Here is a 25650-nt window from a genome sequence, read left to right on the forward strand (position 1 = left end):
TGTGTTAATTATATTATTGTTGTATATTTCCGTCTTAGATGATCGAACCCAAGACCTTCCGATCCGAAAGCGAGTATCATACCACTAGACCACATCGCCGCAATATGCAATACGTGTGTTAATTGTATTATTGTTGTGTGTCTTACACACTTTGTAATTATTTCCGTCTTAGATGTGTGATAGATCTATTGATAAGATATAAAAATAGAAAACAAAAAGTCCATGTTATAATGACATTGTCCTAATGTAATACGCTTCAACAGTCGTGACGTCACTTCCCCCGTAATGACGCAGAGTAACTTAGTAACTGGCTCTAAAATAGCGGAACAATGGCGGACGCCCTTATGAAATACTTCTCTGACGAGCATAAAAGTGTATCCAGAGGAGAAAAACATTATAAACCTGATCATGTTTTGACTTTTATACATTCTGATCACATGACATATGAAAAGTTGTAGCCAGCATGAAGAATAAAAAGTACCGATTTTCTTTCTTTAGAACCAGGCTGCTCGCCATTGCTGGGCGACGTGACGTCAGACTATTGAATCCAACTGGATGATAATATGACGTCACATACTTAATAACACTCACGTTAATCAGTGTTGATATATTTTAGAATAATAATCATAGGTTCAAAATGACTCAAAATAGATCTCACATCTCTATTCGGATTTGAACTTGAGAAGTTTTCGTGTGATAGATAGACGCCATACAATTTGATCAATTTGACTCATGGTCGTGATTCAAACAATTCGTCGTTTTCTTACTATTGCTGTCTTTTCTGAAACTCCATATTCGCGAAAAAAGCTTACTCCGCAAAAAAACAAAAAACAAACAAAAAAACAAAAACAAGATGAAACGTAATCAATAGTGTCCAACAAGACTAGTTGCATTGTATTGTTTAAATATCCCTTTGTTCCATACATATTTATCTCAGCACGCTTGTTAAACTTTCCGCTTTATAAACATGCTTATTATTATTATTATTATTATTATTATTATTATTATTATTATTATTATTATTATTATTATTATTATTATTATTATTATTTTATGAAAGTCATTTCATTATTACACGTTTTATTAGAGAATTACGTGATGTCAAGTCACGTTTATCGATATCTTTTGGCAAGAAATTATTGAAGAGAACCTCCGTTGGCGGTGATGGTAAATTAATGAAAATGTTGCTGCATACGTCCATGAGGTTTAAATAGTTTTAGATTGTAGTTTTGCACGCTGCTTAGTGATTACCTATGTACGTTTATACAATGATTATACATTAAAGAATAATAACAATAATTTTTAAAATCGAAAGTAAAAAGAAACATGGCACACAAATACTAATCTCAAATAAATAAATAATTTTAGAAAATTAAAATCGAATCATGATAAAAAACTTTTGAAAAAAACAAAAAAAAAAAAACAAACAAACAAAAAAAAAGAAAGACAAAAAATGATGTCTTTCTCAATAAAGTAAACTTTAAAAAAATGTCTACAAGGGGATTCGAACCCGGTACTTTCAAGGCTAGAGTCTGACTTCTTGTCCTCTGGGCTACGGAGCCACCTGACTGTTCATCAGATTTAATAAGGTCTTTCTAAAACATTACTTTTTCTTCAATGCAACTTCTATTTTCTGGTTTTATACTTCTATTTTTTAAATTATTATTATTTTTATATAAATTTATTAACAAAAACATCCTACAGATGTCACAATATAACTTTCGCCGTGTCCAAATACAGAAACACAATATCGCTTATGAAATTGTATGGGATGCGCATGCGTGACGGAGGTGTACAAAAACGGTCCGTTAAGATACACCGTCAACGGAGGTGCATAAAAACACTACGAAGTGATGAAAGCTAATTTCCCAAGAGGGGATAAGAACAATTCAATCATGGAGCCTCAAAAAATTGGAATTAGAAATAATATTCGTAAGTGTAGGCGAGTTTCAGGGCAAATTAAAAACGCACATAGGCTATTACTTAGACACGGATGACGAATTAATCCCCCAGAAAAAGGGGATCCCATTAGACATAGACGAGGTCAAAGAGTTCAAGAAGCTACTAACAAAAGTATTAGATTTGTTCGACAAAAAAAAAAATCGTCAATGTAGGAGATGAACAAAATGGAGAACAAGAAAACTAAAATTAGGAGGAAACGGAAACATGAGGATCAGGAGAATAGTCAGTAGAGATGAACTATTATTATTGTGAATCATTTTTATTAGTCGCCATTGTTATATATTTTAACTTTTAAAACTTTTGAAAATACCCGAGTTTTCCCCTCCACTGTCGAACATCTACCGGATTTAAAACTTTATTATGTTCTTATTCTTCTTTATTACAGAGCTAAAAATAGTAGATTTCATTATGATTCAGTTTCAAATTAACAAAATGGATCATTTGAAACAAGAATATGCAGTAATATTAGCACGAAGACTCTCAGAAGTCCTTTATGATTTTTGTGAAGGATGCAAAAATGTAACTGAAAATCAATTAGGACACACATGCGTCGAATACGACGAAGGCAAAAAGATATTCTTCTTCTTCGATAAAGTTTTCAACAAATTAGATAAAGACAAAGTGACAAAAAAAAGTCTAACAGGCGTTACAAACAGGCGTTACAAACATGCGTTACTACAACAAATGCTAAAAGACAAGGTGGGAGCGGAAGAGACCTTTCAATTTCTCGCACTGTCCAGAACCGACTGTCGAGATACAAAAGTATCATCTTCATCCTCATTATCACCTGGATCAAGGTAATTTATATTTTATCCTTCATCATTATTATTTTAAAATTATTCATTTGATTATTTAATCCAATTAACTTATTCTAAAATTAGCGAAAAACAATTGTAACACACAATCAAATCATTCCCTCTTACAATTTAATAAAATTTAATTTAACAAACACACACACACACACACACACACACACACAGAGAGAGAGAGAGAGAGAGAGAGAGAGAGAGAGAGAGAGAGAGAGAGAGAGAGAGAGAGAGAGGTTTTGTTTTAGCTCATAATTAAGAATTATACTATACTCATCATCATTATCATCATCATCATCATCATCATCATCATCATCATCACCATCATCATCATCATCATCATCATCATCATCATCATCATCATCATCATCATCATCATCACCATCATCACCATCACCATCATCATCACCATCATCATCATCATCATCATCATCATCATCATCATCATCATCACCATCATCATCATCATCATCATCACCATCACCATCATCATCATCATCATCATCATCATACATCATCATCATCATCATCTCATCACCATCATCATCATCATCATCCATCATCATCTCATCATCATCATCATCATCATCATCATCGTCACCATCACCATCATCATCATCATCATCATCATCATCATCATCATCATCATCATCATCATCATCAACATCATCATCATCATCACCATCATCATTGTAATTTTTGTCTAATAATCAAGTCAAAAGTCAATAAGATAAGATAAAATAACACCGAAATGCCTCATGTGTTCGTTCGTCTTCACTTCTTTTTTATCAAAAATCATAAAGCCAAAATCAACATCATTGCAGTCCAAACAGTTCAGAATAAAGGCAAATTAAAATTTCGTAAACAAAGGGAAGTAATACAATAAATTCTTCATTCATCTATATTTTCAACATACTCCCCACCTGGTCTTAGCCTTTGTAAGACCAAAGAATCCAAATTTAATCAACCAAAATAAAAAAAAAAATTATAATAATAAAAGGCCAACAAAAGCAAAAACAAAACAAAACAAAGCCCCAAATTAAGAGTAAAACAAAATTACAAAATGCACTGTCTGGTCCAACTGGTATTCCCAAACACCCAAAAAATGTTACATGATCTTCTCATTAATCATAATTAATAATCTCAAATAATTACCCAAAGATACCCGTTACTAAGGGAAATCAAAGAGAACATGAAGTCACAGAATTGCTTTCTGCTCAGGCAAAATTACAAAAAAATACGAATGAAATAATCAAGAATAGAGTTAGAACAAAGTCATAGTCATAAGACTAAAATGCATTTAGTTTCAACCAACATTTCAAGATCCAAAACATTTCTAGGCCTAATAGAATTCTCCCATTGACTCAACTCTCTCATTCTCAACCAAGCGTTCATCACAAGTCGTTATATTGATCTCAAGAAAAGAATTATCATCACTAGTAGACCAATCCTCAGATTGATCCTCAGTCTGATCCAATTCCAATGGAACCAATCTCTGAATGGGCCGGTCAGTAGTTTGGTTTCTGGTTCGAATCTGAGCTGCTCGTACGCACCCGTCTGTGCCAGGAAACAGTCTTACCACCCGACCCATATCCCACATCATTCTCTTCTTATTAGGATCTTGGATGAGAACCAAATTTCCCTCACACAATCCCTGTTTCCACGTTTATTTCTTTTTAAAGCAGGCAGGGTTCGAATGTATTCTAATCTCCACACGGCCCAGAATTGGTCAAGTAACCCTGTATGCTCATTCTCAAGAGTAGGTAAATCTAAAACCTTATTTAGATCTGTGACCTCCACTGGTGTTAGTGGGCAACCCCTTCCTATCAGGAAATGAGAAGGTGTTAAATAACTTTCATTTTCAGAGGACCCTATTAGTGGTTTAGAGTTAATACAAGCTTCAACTTCAGTTACAGCAGTTTCAAGTTCCTTTCGGGGGATTGACCGCCTACCAATGGACTTCCGAAGACTAGATTTAACTGAACGAACCATTCTCTCATAGAACCCTCCCCACCATGGGGCTAACGCAGGTTGTTTCTTCCACCTGATAGTTTCATGACCAAGTTCTTTGTTAATCAAGGCCTGCACTTTCCTAAAGGTTTGTGCGTTGTCAGAATAGATTACAGCAGGCATAGCCCGCCTCGATTTGAATTTCTTCAGCGCCAAGCAGAAATCAGCAGCAGTCAAGGAATCCACTAGTTCTAAATGAACAGCCCGTGTAACCGCACAGGTGAACAACAAAATGTAGAGTTTCTTACCTTCATTGTCTGAGCAAAATAAGGGTCCTGCAAAGTCAACACCTATAATACTGAAAGGTGTGGCCTTGGATATACGGTTCTCAGGCAATAGCCCAGTGCGTTCCTCCATTAACCTGGAGTCCTGTCTCTGGCACTCCACACAGAAACGTATGACTCTTTTTGCCATTTGTCTAAGAGACATAATCCAATAATTGTTTCTCAAAGAAGTCATAAGGAGGTTAACACCAGCATGTTTCAACAGTACATGTTGTGACTTAACTAACAACTGTGTCACGTGACATTTAGGTAGGATAATAGGGTATTTTTCATCAAATGATAAGTCTTGACTCTTTTCCAATCTTCCTCCTACCCTAAGTAAACCGCCCTCTCCTAAGAAAGTAAAAGGCGAGCCTTTCCAAATGACTCGTCCCTTCTCAAGATAACTTACCTCTTCTCTGAAGTACTGATTCTGAAGGGATTTGAACAGAAACAGTTTAGCCTCAGTCAGTTCCTTGTTGTGGTCATCCTTAATTTTGCGTACCTTTTTCACAAAACTCAATACTAAGACAATACTCTCAGTAACTTTCCAAAGCTAGAAAATCTTCCAAAATCTATAAAGGGGTGTGGTGTCTGTTTCAACAGAACACACATTTGGTATCTCTATCATCTCTTGTTCTTCCTGTATTGAGTCAACGTCATATACATTGAGTGTTTCTTCATCACTATGTGTCTGTTGTTCTTTTAACCAGTCAGGTCCTCTTAGCCGCCTGTGTGAGGTCAGTAAGACACTAGCACTCACGCCTCTAGTCAGAAAGTCAGCGGGATTTGTCTTACCTGAGCAATGTCTCCAATGTGACAATGTGATGGGTCAGTCAAATTTTGAATCTCCATCACACGATTGCGGATGAATTGCTTCCATCTTGCTGGGTCCCCCTTTATCCAATTTAATACTATTTGAGAGTCGGACCAAAGGGTGTATCGAATGTTAGTTTTCAACTCAAGGGAGGTTATAATAAATTTCAGAAGTCTTGCGCCTAAAAGAGCAGCCAATAGTTCAAGTCTGGGTAAGGTGACCTTTTCGAGGGGTGCCACTTTGACTCTTGACATCTCCAAGGAGATGTTAATCTGGTTTCCATCTGTGGTTTTCATGTAAGCACAACATCCGTATGCTTTTTCAGAGGCATCAGCATAAATCAACAGCTGTTTTTTTTCATCACTTGTCCAAAGCCTGAGTGTGATACAGCGAGGTATCCGCCATTTCTTTATTACTTGTAAGTCCTCTATCCACTTGTTCAATTTCTTTTGTATCTCTTCAGGGAGCACTTCATCCCAATCAAATCCTTGTCTCCATGTCTCTTGAAAGATTATTCTTAAGGAGATTGTGAATGGAGTGAGAAATCCCAGAGGATCAAACAACCTGGCTGTGATACTCAGAAGAAGTCTCTTTGTGAAAAGACATGACTCTTGGATTGGTAATGTTTCAAATACAAAGCTATCTTCTTCTGTATTCCAGGAAAGACCAAGTACCTTTGTGGTACTGTTCTCAACAAATCCATCAAATGTCTTTAATATGTCATCTTTCTTCTCCTTGCAATTGAATGTCTACTTTGTTAATTCAAAACCTCCTTGCTGCATTACACAGTGTGCCTCAGTCATCATGTTCAAAATATCTTCCTCGTGGTCTGCTCCAGTGAGCCAATCATCTCCATAGAGGTTGCTTTTCAGCTCTTCAATGGTGGGTGAAACTTCAAAGGTCGACAAGTGTTTTCTTATCGTGGCATTGAGCAAAAATGGACTGCAAGCATTCCCAAAACAAACCCTCTCAAATTTCATTGTGCGAATCTGGCCATTGACATTCCACAAAAATCTGTGAACATCTTGATCTGGTAAACAGAGATTGATTTGTAAGAATGCCTTCCTGATGTCAGCGGTTAGTCCAAACTTCCATCTTCTGAATCTGAGAAGTCTCTGTACCAAATTTGGTATAAGTTTTGGTCCAACCTCCATGCAATCATTCAAGGATACATCATTTATGCCTTTGCAAAAAGCATCAAAAACGGGTCTTACCTTAATAGACAAACTATCCTCTTTCACCACAGGGCGATGCGGTAAATAATAGATAGGTCTGTCCTCGATTTCCAAGTCTCCTTGGGGTACCTCTGAGATGATACCCTCATTTTCATATTCTGAGAGTACTGAGTCATATTTCTCTCGTAAGCATAAATCTTTATCCAGCTTCCTGGTCAAGCTGTTCAAGCGTTTTTCTGCAGTCTCTCTATTGTTTAACAACAAATTTTTGCAACCCACATTTTTCCATGGCAACCTGACAGTGTACCTACCTTCATTGTAGTCAATCTGATCTGAAAAGGAAGTCAAAAATTCATTCTCAGTCTTCTCATCACTTACCTCATCTGGATCAATTCCAATAGATTCTAGTTCCCACATTTTACGAACAGTCCCATCAGAGACAAAACATTATCTGAGATTTTTTACTTTGAACAATTTCCCCAGATTGGTCTCTCAAGCAAGCCCCAGACAACATCCACCCAAAGACAGTTTTCTGAACTACCAAACCTGTGGATAATGAACTTTTCTGATCTTTAATAAGAGACCAATATCAATCCAATCCTATCAAAACATCTACCTTGACAGTTTCACTAATCTGATAATTTTCAACAAAAGAGATGTCAGGGAACTCCGATAGTACTTCCTTGTCTACTGCTGATCGAAACATAGGGGCGCAAATAGTTTTCATACCATTTAAATTGATTTTATTTCCCAAAAACTCTAATTGGAAAACTTCCTTTTGCTCTGGTTTTCCACTATCTCCACCAAAACAATGATATTTTAGATTAATCTGGTCAACTCTTTTCAATCTAAGTTTCTTAGCACAGTCTCTAGTGATAAAGGATCTGTCAGACCCGCTGTCAAACATGATGCAGACCTTGATACCCCGAACCATCACATGTACAACTTGCATAAGTGTGGTTAACTTCTGTGAATGCACATGTGAGAGTCCAACATGCACTGAGGGGTCAGCGTCAGATCTAACAGCTGTCTGGTCAGTCTGTTTTGGATTGATCTTTTGTTTACACAATACTGAATGGTGGGATCCCTTGCAAAAGTAACACAAACAATTACAGTCTCTTGAGAGATGTCGACCTAAACACTTGAAACAAAGTCCCATTTTCTTATTTTTTTCTTTTCTCTCCTCCAAGTTCAAGGACCTAATATCCTCACATTTCTCTGCGTAATGAGTCTGATCACAAAACACACATATTCTGTCCCTACTGACCATGGAACACTTTACTACACTGATTCTACAGTTTTGTCATTAAACGTTCCCACGAATATGGTAAAGGAGTGAAGAAGACATACTTAATGTAGTACAGGAAACGTATATATATATATATATTATATATATATATATATATATATATATATATATATATGTATATATATATATTATATATATATATATATTATATATATATATATATATATATATATATATATATATATATACACTCCCTCTGCAAGTAGCCCTACAATACTAGTTCTTAAGACACATCTGTTACTGATTTAAGAAATATGAAATGAATCGGTTTGTTTCATTCATGTCTCTGTTGATTGGTGTGGAAAAGTTTTATTCACCAGCTGCACTACTTGTACATTGTGAATATTGAGATTAATGTCTGAATATCTGTTAATTCCTAGGAGGTGCCACTATTATTTTCTCTATCTTGGCTGTGTTTGAGTTCCCCCCCCCCCCTCTTCTTATTTTCCCCAGTCAAACTTGCCTTTGTGGAATACTAACTGTTGATGTTATATCGTTGTTGTCAGTGGTATGAATTAGGTGTAGTGTGAATGTGATTCATTTCTCTTAGGCTGTCTTTTACGTGTGTATGTAATATGTGTGTATATGCAGGATGTATGTGTGTGTATGTGTGTGTGTGTGTGTGAGAGAGAGAGAGAGAGAAAGAAAGAGAGAGAGAAAGAAAGAGAGAGAGGAATACCTTTTCTACCATATTCATTGCTTCTATTATCTACTACGCAACTGTGATGGTGTTGTTGTTTGGTGTAATGACGGTGGTTTTGTTTCTATTTGTAATAGTGAAGTAAAACCACAAAGTAATAAGAACAGAGGAAGCATAAGGGGCTCTCGCCGGCTTCGCGATAAGTTAACGAGAGTTGAGAAGTGCGCGTCAAGTTCTTTCGCCTCGCCCCGTTTTACGAAAAGGCATAGTGCATCAGTCTACGATTACTCACAGTATTCTTGTAATTGGATTGTTCTTTTTATTCACTATTTGTTGCCTTGTTGTTATTGAAATCGTGTGGCATGGTGTAAACGTGGATATGATATAATAATATAATATATAATAATGATATAATATAAATAAAACGTTATTAACAATTGTGACAAGTGAATGAATAAAATGGATAACAATCATCAAGAAATTATTGACAATGATAACCTTCTAATTGACAATAGCATTGATTCCATAACTTTAGAGCGTGGTAACAATGTTGAATTTCATTCAGAGTTAGATATTGGTTTTAACATCGCCATTAACACAAGTGTCGCAAAGAACCCTCAACGTAAAAGCAAACGTAACAGAGTACAACACTGTTCTGCCATCAATTGTCAAAAGAATAGATTTGACAATCCAGAATTGTCTTTTTTTCGATTTCCGAAAGACAAAGACAGATGCCGGCGGTGGGTTATCAACACCAGACGAGAGGATCTTTTAACTAAACCTGTTCACAAACTTTTTAGTGGAAATGTTTTGTGCGCAGATCATTTCGAGGATTCTCAATTTACATCAAGCACAAGAAAACAGCTGAAACGACTAAAAGCTGTTCCAACACTGTTCGATGTCCCAAATCGCTGTAAAACTTTTGAAAATCCAAAAGCAAGATGCCCCCCTAAACTAAGGCTACCTCTAACCCCAACAACTTCCACAGCAGGTGAAGCAACAGAAATAGAAATTCCAAATCCAGAAAACGTGGAAAATTTAATAAAAGGTCAAAATGAAAAGGAGAAACAAATTCGAGATTTAAAGCGAAAACTCCAATCACAAAGAAAAAGAATTAAACGCCTGTCTTACAAAACAAACAAGTCCTCGGCAAGAAGGGAAATAGAGGAAATCAAAGAAAAATCTGGAAAATATCTTAGCAAACCAACACATGACTACTTCTGTAAGCAACTGGACCTATCAATATGTAAAGGGAGAAGATGGAGTGCCAAAGAAAAGAGTTATGCATTGTCATTATACCACGCCTCCCCCAAAGCATATCGTCTATTACAGCGACAGTTCTTCCTTCCTTCAGTTGATACTCCCGTCGATTGATGAGAAAAATTGACATCTATCCCGGTTTTTCGGACAAAATTAAAACAGCTTTCAAAGTTAAAGTGGCCTCGATGAGTGTTCAGGAGAAACAATGTGTTGTTATGTTTGATGAAATGTCACTTAAAAAGTCTCTCAGCTATAATGCGGAAAAGGATTTTGTTGAAGGTCTTGAAGATTTCGGGGGTATATTGGACTCAGGCACTAAAACTGGATCTTCTGCATTGGTATTCATGGCTCGTGGGCTCATTAAAAAATGGAAACAGCCATTTGGTTATTTCATTTCTAATTCAACTGTCAAGTCAACAGACTTGAAAACTTTGATCATCCACGCAATTAATCACCTGACGTCAATAGGACTGTTTGTCAAGGCACTTATTTGTGATCAAGGATCAAATAATCAAGCGGTTGCGAAGTCTTTTGGAGCAACACCAGATACGCCATTCTTTATGCACGGACATGATAAAATACTAGTATTCTTTGATCCACCTCACCTGATAAAAAGCGTCAGAAACAACCTCCTCAATCACGACTTTTATATTGCAGGTGGTGGAACGGCGTCATGGCAATCCATCACAGATTTCTATTTGAAAGACAAAGAATTCCCCTTCGTATTGCACCTAAACTCACACAGAAACATATAGATATTCCTCCCTTCGGAAAAATGAAAGTGAGTCTTGCTACACAAGTGATTAGCCACAGCGTTGCCATGGGCATATCATTTATGTGCTCTGTCAATATATTTCCTTCAACTCATATGGCTACTTCTACATTTTTGGAGAAATTTGATAAACTTTTCAACGTTTTCAACATTCGTGGCAATAAGTCACCGGCCACGTATTCTCATCCTATCACTTCAACATCTTCCCATATACCTTTCCTCAAGCAGATGTTGGAATGGCTAAAGGATTTGCGCTATGGAACACAATGGAATAAAAGACCAGCTGTTCGAATTCCTTGTATCAGTGGATGGATCATGAATATCAATGCTTTGTTATTACTTGTTCGTGACCTTGTTGAAAATGTTGACGGAGTGGATTACCTGCTGACCAACCGTCTTAATCAAGACTGTCTAGAAAGTCTATTTTCCGTAATAAGAGGAAAGGGGATTCATCGTAACAACCCAGACCCACAACAATTCCGACATGCCCTCCGACAAGTAATGGTTGATAGCCTCTTGATACCGAGTGAAGGAAGCAACTGCCAAGAAGATATGGATTCTGTTTTATTAAATTTTACATCTCCGGCAGAATCGGGCCTTTTCTCCCTCCCAATCGCTACAGATGTTCCCAAAGAGCCCACCCACATTGTCAACTTAGTCAAATCCTGCAAAATGTCAGATGTTATCCAACTGGAAAACGTTGTGGCATACATCAGTGGATATGCCTTGAGGAAAATCAGCGAGGCTAATGTCGTCTGCGGAAACTGTCTTGGTCACCTCGAAGACAAAGGCAATGATGCTCTACATTTGTCTTTAATCAAGCAAAAGCAGGTTAACGATTGTCGGCACGGCGGATTGAAAAAGCCAAGTTTTCGTTTGGTGCAGTTGGTTGGGTTGTTTGAAATGATATTTCAAACCAATGTTGAAGGATATGTTGGATTGAGAAATGTTCGCAAGCTTCTAAAAACGAAGATGTTAGAGGGAACGGTATCGGCAAGTGTGAAATACGAAGATTGCAATTGCCCAACAGTTGATAGACTTGCTGATATTTTTTTGACTGTAAGACTTCACCATGAGCTGCGCTTGAGAAATGAGGCAACACTAGAGGAGAAATCATCGAAGAAAAACAAGAAGTTAAAAGTGTTGCAGCACCAATAACAAGAAAGGAAGCAAACAGCTGTATGTGTCATCCTATGATATAAAGGTAGGCGGACAAACAAATTGACAAGGAAAATCTACTATAATATGTAAAATTAATGACATTCTGTTCCAAAATTTATATTTCTTGGCAACCTGCGAGTTTAAAAAGGATAGACAAAAAAAAAAAGCATCGCTATTTATTTACACTACACTATCGTCACCACAAAGCCACAAAGTAAATTATTACTATTACTTCATTACTTTGTGTTTCACGTTCTGAACCACCGCCCACCGATTTGACGCGCAGCTTGCAAAGTCACGCGATCGTGAACTGAGGACATGGAGCGAAGAGAGCTTGCTTCCTCTGTTCCTATTACTTTGTGGTAAAACCTACACACACAATATATTGCTTTATATGTTCTTTAGGAGTGTGTTAAATTGTTTAATCCTCTTATCTCCATATCTTTTAAATACAATACAAAATACAAATGGAGAGAACATACCAGATGTCCAGCCCATTACATTTATGACGATTAAAAACGTAGTTAAAATGTGTTGAATCAGAGAATGAATGTTTTACTTTGTGTAATAATATTAAGACTGGACAAAGCATTAATTAGTTTCGGAATCCAACGTCTGATTTTAAAGATTTAAAGTGCTTTAATGTAAATAGTTACTTGTCTGTTCCATAAGTTAATATTATTGTAATGTAAGTGGTCATCTAGGTATGGTGTTATATTACATCACGAAAATGCAATACTTTGTGTCTTAACCCTCAAAAAGGGGAATCCCCGTCCAGGTAGCCACTTTTACAGCATGCAGCTGCTGTTGTCAGTCACTTGCTGGGTTCCAGCAGTATAACTAAGTGATCCGATTTTATGAAGAAATAAACAGCAGTGGGTAAGGAAAACGCCATACTGCTGCCCACTGATGTTCAAATTGTCCAAACTGCGCACATGATTTTGTATGCTGTCATACAAGTTCCACAAGCTTTTTTTTTTTTACCGAAGTTGAGTTATTTTTCGAAACAGAATTTCCTCGTAAAAGGTCCTGGATATGACCAAAAATTATCCTTTCTGGTCTACCAAATCGTTTTTGTAGAATGTCCTTAACGTTTTCATAATTTCCTTCAGTTAAGGAAAGTCCTATTATGGCCGATGCTGCCTCACCCTTGACTAATGATTGACGACAGGTAAACTTATTGATGATTGGAATAGAAGATGAATCAATAACTGCCGAAAATTTGTCCCAAAATGGTTGCCATTCATTATAGTCTCCAGAAAAGGTAGGAAGTTCTAATTTTGGTAATTTTGCATCACTATTATTTGTCGCACTATTCGAACGAGTCGTTTCATTGTTAACGCTATTACTAGTCTGTTGCGCTAAAGAACCAAGTTTTCCTTTAGCCTTCAAAAGTATGTCCATCTTTCCGTCACGAAAGTCAGCGGCATCATCAATGTCACGTTATAATTCATCAATGTTGTTTCCTAAAGCACTTTCCACTTCTAATTGCACATCGTCTAGAATTTTCAACCGTTTTTCGAATTCATCAATAAGTGCTGAAAGTTAGATGTGTTCAATGTCTGTTTTTCGCAAAGAATCGTCTAATCTTTTTCCTGCTCGAGTCAGCCAGCTACTCGTTTTCTTTTCGCTTCGTCATCCATAGTAGAAGCGCACAATATTCAATTAAGTAAACATCAAATGTTATTTTCAAGTACTCCAAATCAGTCAACACGATAGCAGCATCAAAATGTCAAAAACACGAAAAACGCATCCAATTTTTAGTTTGGCCTAAATGTGTCCAATGGTGTGTCAAATTTATCGAAAAACGAATGTCGATACTTGGCCTTACCGTGACATGAAACCAAGGCCTAGTAGTTCAGAATTCAGACGAACGAGTTCAAACTGTGAATTCCATCACTCTAAAAGTTGCTAAATCTTTACCTTATGACTCCCGGGTTTCGGCACCATGTAATATTTGTCTAATAATCAAGTCAAAAGTCAATAAGATATATTAAAATAAGGCTAGCACTATTCAGTATCTGATACTGAATAGTGGTTTTGCACTATTCAGTATCTGATACTGAATAGTGGTTTTGCACTATTCAGTATCTGATACTGAATAGTGGTTTTGTACTATTCAGTATCTGATACTGAATAGTGGTTTTGCACTATTCAGTATCTGACACTGAATAGTGGTTTTGCACTATAATACGGTGTTTTTTTTTCCGAAACCCGACGAAGTTATGGGAAGAGGGCAGCTGTGGGAGTGAATCTCGGACTCAGAGAAGTGTATAACAGTGGGGAGTGAACCTGGGATGGGTTTCAGCGGGTTTCGTAATAAAAAGCCGGACGACACCTGGCAATATCCGACAAAGTTCTGGGACGTAGGCAGCAGCGTGTGTGTGTGTGTGTGTAGAGGCTGAGGGGGGGGGAGGGGGGTGAACCTGAGATTCAGGGAAGTGTACACCAGTGGGGAGTGAACCTGGGACTCTGGGGTTTATAAAAAAGCAATAACAATGGGGGGGGGGGGATTACTTTTGTACGAAACCCGACAATATGCGGCAAAGAAGTGGAAAGTAGGCAACGCGTGGGGAGTGAACCTGGGACTCAGTGAAGTGTACACCAGTGGGGAGTGAACCTGAGACTATGGTTTTCGGCGAGCTTCAGCTAGTTTCATATAAAATCAATTACTTTTTTACAAAACCCGACGAAACCTTGCAATATCCAAGAAAGTTATGGGTAGTAGGCAACAGTGGGGAGTGAACCTGAGATTCGGGGAAGTGTACACCAGTGGGGAGTGAACCTGGGACTGGGTTTCGGCGGATTTTGTTATTTTAAAAAAGCAATTACTTTTTGTTTACGAAATGCGCCAAATGCCAACAAATTGAGGCAAAGTTATGGAAAGTAAGCAAATAATGGGGACTGAACCTGAGACACAGGGAAGTGTACACTAGTAGGGAGTGAACCTGAGACTCTGGGTTTAGGCGAATTTCAGCGAGTTTCATATATAAGCAATTACTTTTTTCTGAAACCCGACGAAACCTGGCAATATCCGACAAAGTTAATGAAGTAGGCAATAGTGGGGGGTGAACCTGAGATTCATGGAAGTATACACATGTGGGGAGTGAACCTGAGACTCTGGTATTCGGCGGGTTTCAGCGAGTTTCATATAAATGCAATTACTTTTATACGAAACCCGGCAATATCCGACAAAGTTATGGAAGATTCAGGGAAGTGTACGCCAGTGGGGAGTGAACCTGAGACTCTGGTTTTCAGCGTGCTTCAGCGAGTTTCATATAAAAGCAATTACTTTTTTACGAAACCCGACGAAACCTGGCAATATCCGACAAAGTTATTGAAGTAGGCAACAGTGGGGGGTGAACCTGAGATTCAGGGAAGTGTACACTTGTGGGGAGTGAACCTAGGACTCTGGATATTGTAAAAAAGACAATACCAAGGGGGAGGGGGAATTACTGTTTTACGAAACCCGCCAAAACCCGACAACGTTATGGGAAGCAGGCAGCAGTGGGGAGTGAATCTGGGATTTGGACACAGAGAGGATTGAACCTGGGACTGCGAGAGGCTGATACCAGTGGACAGTGAGCTCAGAATGTACTTTTATTTCGAAACCTACCGAAATTATCAAAAGTTATGGGAAGTGGGCACCATTGGGCAATGAACCGGGACTTAGGGAAGTGCACACTGGTTGAGAGTGAACCTGGGACTGTGAGAAGAGGATATCAGTGGAAATGAACCTGGGACTATGGGAGTTGGGTACCAGACGAGAATGAAGCAATTACTTTTTTACGAAACCCGCCAAAACCCACCGAAAAACCATAGACTTAGGTTTATTCCCCAATAGTGTACACTTCCCTGAGTCTCAGGTTCACTCCCCCACTGTTGCCTACTTTCTTTCCATAACTTTGTTGGATATTGTTGGGTTTCGTAAAAAAGTAATTGCTTTTTTGTTACGAAACTCAGTCCCAGGTTCACTCCCCAATGGTGTACACTTCCCTGAGTCCCAGGTTCACTCCCCACTGCTGCCTGCTTCCCCTAACTTTGTCAGGTTTCGGCGTGTTTCGGCAGGTTTCAGGTTTCGTAAAAAAAGAAACACCCCTAAAAATACCACGTGTATTCAGTAAATAGATGTCAATTGTAGTCTAATATTCAGTATCTGTTTAAATTATTATTATTATTATTATTATTATTATTATTATTATTATTATTATTATTATTATTATTATTATTATTAGACGTCTATTATTATTATTATTAGGAGCCTTATTATTATTATTATTATTATTATTATTATTATTATTATTATTATTATTATTATTATTATTATTATTATTATTACTATTATTATTATTATCATTATTATCATTATTATTATTATTATTATTATTATTATTATTATTATTATTATTATTATTATCATTATTATTATTATCACGTAAATTGTCTTAGATGATAAAACAAACAAACAAAAACAACAACAAGAACAACAACAACAACAAATGTGACAAACAGAAAAAAGCAAGATTTTAAAAAGTAATGAACAATAGAAGAGCTCATCAATGAAAAACAACAACGAGATTATAACACATAAAAGATATTCGTAATAAATCGATAACTGATTAAATAACTCCTACTACTTGATTTAAAAATCATAATCATAAAAATGATGATGATGACGATTACAACAACAACAATAATAATAATAGTAAGTAGAAATAATAATAATAATAATAATAATAATAATAATAATAATAATAATAATAATAATAATAATAATAATAATAATAATAATAGTATAATATAAACATTAAAATATATTACAAGCAAATAAAATGATTAAAACAAAAATATTGGGGAGAAATAAAAGTTAACCCGGCCGGGATTTGAACTCTCGAACCTTAAGTTCAGAGTCAAACAGCTTATCCACCAAGCCATGGTGTTACTGAACTTTTAGTGACATTTAATCATGTCTATTTAGACATTAAAAAATGTATTTGAATGCCACTCTTCTTTTGATATTTTGAACTATGTTAATTGCACAATAGCAGAAATTTAAAAATAACGATTAAAATATTTCTACAACTTTGAATCGGGCTGTCAGTAACTGCACGAGTTCAATCTGGTAGTAGGTCAGCAGTTTATTTACATTCAACTGAGATTGTCGCACTTTTCACTCTCTCTATAATAAAAGAGTTCCTTATGGATACTGAATAGTGGCAAAGCACTATTCAGTATCTGATACTGAATAACCACTTCCATTAAAATAACATCGAAATGCCTCATGTGTTCGTTCGTCTTCACTTCTTTTTTATCAAAAATCAAAAGCCAAAAGTCAACAACATTGCAGTCCAAACAGTTCAGAATAAAGGCAAATTATAATTTCGTAAACAAAGGGAAGTAATCCAATAAATTTTTCATTCATCTATATTTTCAACAATCATCATCATCATCATCATCATCACCACCATCATCACCATTATCATCATCATCATCATCATCATCATCATCATCATCATCATCATCATCATCATCATCATCATCATCATCATCATCATCATCATCATTATCATTATCATCATCACCATCATCACCATCATCATCATCATCATCATCATCATCATCATCATCATCATCATCATCATCATCATCATCACCATCACCATCATCATCATCAACATCATCATCATCCCACCCATCTTTCTCCAGTCAACCAGAACCAGATCGTAATTAATCAAGCGACAATCATTCTTCTGACTACAGTACCTCAAGCCTTTGTTACATCCTGCATTAACCTATGGAAGCTCGTTCGGTATTATTAAGATATAGATTTGATCATATTTGTTTGTTTTTGTTATTGTTGTTTTTTCTTACAATTTTCAAAATTTATATTTGTGATATTTGTAGTAAACAATATAAGTATATGTACAACCTTACGCATCACAAAAATGTCTGTGAATAGATACTAAGATGATAACATGACGTCACATGACTTAATAACACTCACGTTATATGTTGATATATTTTAGAATAATAATCATAGGTTCAAAATTACTCAAAATAGATCTCACATCTCTATTCGAATTTGAACTTGAGAAATTTTCGTGCGATAGATAGACGCCTTACAATTTGATCAATAGATAGTATGCGCTTGGCTAAGGAGTTCACAACATTGCCATCCGGAATTATAACGAAACAACACTCTAAACGCTGCTAACCATGATCGTTTATAGACTTGTTAATAGAGTTTAGTGAGAATTACTCATAAACGCGAATGGCAAAAAAAAAAAAAAACCCATAAAAAAACAAAAAAACAATAACAAAGACATGAGTGACGTCAACTTTGAACTATCTATAGATAGAATGCGCTTGGCCAAGGAGTTCACAACATTGCCATCCGGAAGTATAACGGACCAACACACAAACTCTGTGTAACCATGAACTTTTATAGTCTGGTTAATACAGTTTAGTGAGAACAACTCACAAACGCGGATGGCAAAAACAATAACAAAGGCCTGAGTGACGTCATCTGCATACTATCTATATAGATAGTATGCGCTTGGCTAAGAAGCTCATAACATTGCCATCCGGAAGTATAACGGAGCAACACAAAAAATTGTATGTATCCATGAACGCTTATAGTCGGGTTAATACAGTTCAGTGAGCATTACTCATAGACGCTGATGGCAAAAAGCAATAACAAAGACCTGAGTGACGTCATCTTCGAACTATCTATAGTCTTGTAAATGCAGATACGTAAACAAACAAAAAAACAATAACAAAGACCCGAGTGACGTCATCTTCATTCTATCTATAGAATCGTCGTGTGAACATGACACATGGTCGTGAGCAAAACACTTCGTTGTTTTCTTGCTATCATTGTCACATGTCTTCTGACACACTCAATACCCGTAAAAACAGAGAGCAGGGGAATATTCTACATTCACCCGTCACGTCATATTGCTGTATCTTTATTCCGTTCGTGTTATCACCTCATTGACAATGTTGATTTGTTAACAACGAAAATCTCCAAGTGTAACCCCCCCCCCCCTCCTTGTACAGATTTTACAGTCAAGTTCAATAAATGGAATAGATAGTATGCGCTTGGCTAAAAAGTTCATAACATTGCCATTCGGAAGTATACACATAAAACTGTGTGTATCGAAGAACTTTTATAGTCTGGATAATAAAGTTCAGTGAGTATTACTCATAAACGCGGATGGCAAAAAACAATAACAAAAATCAGAGTGAAGTCATCTTCATTCTATCTATACCGCTGCTCTAAATAATAGACACCTAGATAACCACGCCTCTCGGACAGTCGTCATAACGTAAACAATGACTGTGATAGGTAAACATAGCAAACTACACCGGTTTTACTATTGATGGTATGTGTCTAAGTAAAATACCCACTGTTCTACCACTTGATCAATTAGAAACAACACAGAAAACTATGTGTAAACTTAAATTTTATAATATGATCGAGAAAATCGTGTGATTACTAGTCACCCATCTGGCGGTATGTAAACAATAACAATGATCAGAGAGAGGTCGATTTACGTTATTGTTTATATGAAGCATGTTTTGTCGAACACGTGTGAAGGTGTGTCACAAATTCCTTGTTTTGATTGGTCAAAAATCTACTGGTTAATGGGCGCGATCTATATTCATGATTTCGTCCAACCAGGTCATCAATCACATGATTTGTTGCTGTCCAACTATTGGATATTTCTTTTAAAATGTCAACACGATGCTTTATTTACAGAAGTAATAAACATACTCATGTGTCAAGCTGAACAAAATAACCAATCGTGATGTTAGATATTTAAAAATCTGTGAACACTTTTCACTATGTGGGTCACTTTGAACACACTTTGCCATGTGACCAATGACCTCGAGCACATGGAAAGGTAATATAGATCATGCCCATTAGTTCGAGTTATTTTGTCATATGAAGAGTACAGGAGAAAGACCACATATGTCCATTTTTGAAATTTTTGTGACTGCCCTCTTTGAGTGATATCAGGTCATTAACTATAAAATTTCCCTTTTTAAATAGAAACTACAACCCATAGAATTAAACGAATGAGAATACGTACGAAGCCTAAAAAGTGTCCACCAATGAAAGCATTCAGCATTTTGTTGTTGGCTGAGAATGTAGTAATTACCATTCATTCGGTATCTATGTCAACATAACGACACAAGAAAAACAACAAACAATATCAAAATCCACAATAAAATGTTTCAGAACTGTTGCATATATTTATGGCACAACGAAGCTGTCAAAAAATGAAGTTAGAGAATGTGTGTAATCATGTATTATAATAACCTGTAATGTGTTTTCCAACCACCACATCATCTACTACTACAACCACCACCACAATATCATCACTAACACTACTACTACAACCACCAGCCCCACATCATTATCACTACCACTACTACTACACCACCACCAGCACATCATCATCACTACCACTACTACAATCACCACAACCACATCGTCATCACTACCACTACTACTGCAACCACCACCACCATATCATCATCATTACCACTACTACCACAACCACCACCACCACTACTACTACAACCACCACCACCACTACTACTACAACCACCACCACATCACTACCCCAACTACTACAACCACCACCACAATAGCATCACTACCACTACTACTACAACCATCACAACCACATCGTCATCACGACCACTACTACTACAACCACCACCATATCATTACCATTACCACTACTACTACAACCACCACTACCACCATATCATTACCATTGCCACTACTACTACAACCACCACTACCACCATATCATTACCATTACCACTACTACTACAACCACCACAACCACATCGTCATCACTACCACTACTACTGCAACCACCACTACCACCATATCATCACCATTACAACTACTACTACAACCACCACAACCACACCATCATCACTACCACTACTACTACAACCACCACCACATCATCATCACTATCACTACTACTACAACTACAACCACCACCACATTATCATCACTACCACTACTAATACTGCAACCACCACCACCATATCATCATCATTGAAATATTATTTTTTTTAAATTGAGCTTTATATAGTGCAATATCTACTAAATGTGCTCAAAGCGCTTTACAAGGGGTCCCTGGTCAACATTTAACATGTAGGACGGGACATGACGCCTGTTAGGCGATATTACAATTTTTAGGACAAAGACAACTCTGTTAACGGACAGGTACTCATTTTACACCTGAGTACGGTGAGAGAATGTGAGTAAAGAGCCTTTTCCAAGGACTCAACTATGCGCCGAGCGCGAGGCTCGAACCCAGGACCTTCCGATCCGGAAGCGAGTGTCATACTACTAGACCACATAGCCGCATCATTACCACTACTACTACAAACACCACCACCACATCATCATCACGACCACTACTACTACAACCACCACCACCACCATATCATTACCATTACCACTACTACTACAACCACCACCACATCATCATCACTACCACTACTACTACAACTACAATCATCACCACCACCACATCATCATCACTATTACTACTACAACTACAACCATCACCAACACCACATCACCTCACTAACACTCAGTACTACAATCACTACCGTTAGGTTTTGGAGCTTTACTTCATTTGAAATAAGGAAACTTCGGAATTGTATTTGGCATTGTGTTTATATATCATAATATAATTCTAATCAGTTATCTATTTAGAACTAGATACTATACAATATGTATGCCAAATACCACCCCAATTCCCCTTTCTTGTGTGCGGGAATTCCTCTTTCGGCATTGAAATTGAGTGTGAGAGAGTCATCACTACACACATAAACAACAGAAACAATTTAAAAACAAGACTATGACACGCAACCACTCACACACGAGGCTATACTATTTATCCTTTTCTCTATATAGAATAGGACAAGACAAACAATAGCTTGACTCTCGCTACACTTCGCATTGATGTTTGTCGTCTCACGAGTTCAACTCTCGGTCGACCTGTCAATATTCCTTTTTGCCTCGGACGTAATCATTAATAGAATGTTGTGTGGTTTTGACCGTGAAGAAAACCTTAAGAAGTCACATTTATATCATTTTAGAGAGATCGTTTTGAATAATTTTGAGTTAAACGACGAGCAGCAACTTGTTTTCATGAACGGCCGATCAGCGCTTGTTTACTATAGTAACGCGATTCCCAGCCAACATCAAAATGGCGGGTATTTTTCTCATCGAGGCCGCTGGTTGGTTAGCGAATCAGAGCACCGTACGGTTTCCATTGGATAAATTCCTTGCTACAACCATAACTATTTAATGGTTGTATTTTTTTATTCAATGTTATTGTTGTAGAGGGGAAATTTAGACGCCTAACATCACTCAAGGGGACAGTCACGAACATTTAAAAAACTGGACATCTGTGGTGTTCCCCCTGTACTCTTCATATATTTGTGAATTATTATTCACAAGACTTCGCAAAACGATTATAGAAAAATAAATACTACTATACTATCAACTTAAGTAACTGCGAACGCGGATGGCAAAAAACGATAACAAAGGCCGGAGTGACGTCATCTTCGATCTATCTATATAATCTTTTATTTTTATTTTTAGACAGTGTAAACCGCCTGGTGTGTGTAATCATTATACCAATACTTGCTCTCACGATATCCGTACAGGTTTGTTGCTTAGAACTCATTCACACATGAGACGAGAGATGTTAAATGAGTAATAGGGAATGAGATTAGCGGAAGAGTAGCGTCCCTTGATTGGACGTCACCGGCGGAGAAGTTATTAGAGAGAGAACGTCAAATTGGTTTTGCGCACGCGTCTCTTGTCCTCGCTTCCGGTGAAAACGGCATGAGACATTTCACTGAAAGCGAGGACGAGAGAGACGCATGCGCAAAACCATGTTGACGTTCTCTCTGTAAGGTGACGTCCAATCAAGGGACGCTACTCTTCCTCTAATCTCATTCCCTATTTAAAAAAAAAAAAATTTACCCAAGACCACAAGGCAACCATATTTTTTCTAACAATAACACCCATCCAGATACGGATGTCGTGTGTGATTGCTTGATTTATTATTTTTAATACTGAACTTTCGAGGGCTTCAAATAAAGGTAGGACACGTCTCGTGTTAAATAATAATTATCGTCATTACCACCACCACCACCACTACCACCACAACCAACACCAACATCATCACCATTACCACCACCACCACCACCATCATCACCGTCGTCATCATCATCATCATCATCACCACCACCACCACCACCACCACAACCATCACCATCATCATCAGCAGCAAGAGCAGCGACAATAGCAGTCACATTCTCATCCTTTTCGATATCAAATACAATATAACACAAAACTCAGGGAGACATTAAAAAAAACTTTATTAAAAAGTAAATACCCACCACCATTGAATAATAATAATAATAATAATAATAATAATAATAATATAATAATAATAATAATAATAATAATAATAATAATAATAATAATAATAATAATAATAATAATAATATAAAAATAATATAATAATAATAATAATGATAATAATAATAATAATGATAATAATAATGATAATAATATAATACTAATAATTACTAATAATAATATAATATAATAATAATGATAATAATAATAATAATAATAATAATAATAATAATAATAATAATAATAATAATAATAATAATAATAACATTCATAATAATAATAATAATAATAATAATAATAATAATAATAATAATAATAATAATAATAATAATAATAATAATAATAATAATAATAATAATAATAATAATAATAAAGGAAATTCTTCTAACAAACGTGTTATAATTTACACAGTGAAATAAATAGAAAATGGAAATATGATGTATAGAATACAAATAAGGAGAGCGTTCACAGCCAAGGTTGTGCTTTATACATGAATAATTTAAACATTGTAAAATAGTTAAAATTGTGACTGTAAATATTGCATAACAAATACATTAATGAATTAATATTAAATTTTTTTAAATTGAGCTTTATACAGCGCAATATCCACTAAATGTGCTCAAAGCGCTTTACAAGGGGTCCCTGGTCAACACCAACATTTAACATGTAGAACGAAACATGACGCCTGTTAGGCGATATTACAATTTTTTCGGACAGGCAACGGCCAGCGTTAACGGTCAGGTACTCATTTTACACCTGAGTATGGTGAGGGTATGCGAGTAAAGGGTCTTTTCAAAGGACTCAACTATGCGCCGAGCGAGGTTCGAACCCAGGACCTTCCGATCCGAAAGCGAGTGTCATACCACAAGACCACATAGCCGCACATAAGAAAAGAAAGAAAATGATCGGATCACAAGAGCTAAACGAATTTGTGGCCGAAAACAATTAACCAGTGGGGAAGATGATTTTCAAATAGAGAATGTGAGATATATATTTGAAAAAAAAATGTAAATCTCTTTTGCATCACTGACTATAATCGGATTATAACTTCGATCCGGAAACCATCTACTTATATGTACTGAAGATATAAGACGAACGATATTAATAATAATACTCATAATAATAATAATAATAATAATAATATAATAATAATAATAATAATAATAATAATAATAATAATAATAATAATAATAATATAATAATAATAATAATAATAATAATAATAATAATAATAATAATAATAATAATAATAATAATAATAATAATAATAATAATAATAAAAATAATAATAATAAAAATAATAATAATACGTTATTGCATCCAGTAAAGGAAATTCTTTTTACAAACGTGTTATAATATACACAGTAAAATAAACATTAAAAAAATATATATATATATATATATATATATATATATATATATATATATATATATATATATATATATATAGAGAGAGAGAGAGAGAGAGAGAGAGAGATAGAAAGGTGGAATAATATTACATATGTCTTAAAAAGGAATGCGTTTGCATATTTTCAGATACAATTACAATGACAAAAAGAACTTCTGGCATGGACTGTTGGGACAAGTTTTTAATATATCAACTAGATAGCACCACGCTATCGTCTCATGCTTCAACCATCCAGGAATACACACGCTACAATTCCTAATACATTTAGTTTTATGTTTGCAACGTTCCTTTTGCTGAGGAAAGGTTTTCCCCCGAAACGTCCATTGTCTTTACTGTTCCCACCCGATCATTTGTTAACCACTGTAAATGGTCAACAATAATTTAAATTATTAAATGCAAATTGTATAGAATGCTGTTTTCAGCAGAAATACCCATTTTATTCCTATTGTACCCATTCCCACAATTCCTTCAAACTCGTCCTAATGATTTTGACCTCCCACATTAAAATTCAAAACCTGCCTCTTAAAGCAAGAGCGAATCAAATACAACTTGTATATTAAAAACAACAAGAATTTTCTCGAATATTACTAT

The 25650-nt window shown here is 36.0% G+C and overlaps 2 protein-coding genes across 2 annotated transcripts; both read right to left on the minus strand.

Moving 5' to 3' along the window:
• Positions 1-4367: 4367 nt before the first annotated feature.
• Positions 4368-7450, minus strand: LOC144969138 (uncharacterized). The gene is made up of 3 exons (XM_078908247.1): positions 6612-7450; positions 5840-6374; positions 4368-5597 (listed from the first exon to the last, which is right to left on the minus strand). The coding sequence occupies exons 1-3, from the start codon at positions 7448-7450 to the stop codon at positions 4368-4370; spliced, it is 2604 nt and encodes an 867-aa protein (XP_078764373.1).
• A 172-nt stretch (positions 7451-7622) lies between these two features.
• LOC144969139 (uncharacterized) lies at positions 7623-8192 on the minus strand. The gene has a single exon (XM_078908248.1). The coding sequence runs from the start codon at positions 8190-8192 to the stop codon at positions 7623-7625; it is 570 nt and encodes a 189-aa protein (XP_078764374.1).
• Positions 8193-25650: the final 17458 nt, after the last annotated feature.

Source organism: Berghia stephanieae, chromosome 3, assembly GCF_034508935.2.
Source record: "Berghia stephanieae isolate SIO BIC M18660-M18661 chromosome 3, UCSD_Bste_1.3, whole genome shotgun sequence".
Lineage (NCBI taxonomy): Eukaryota > Metazoa > Mollusca > Gastropoda > Nudibranchia > Aeolidiidae > Berghia > Berghia stephanieae.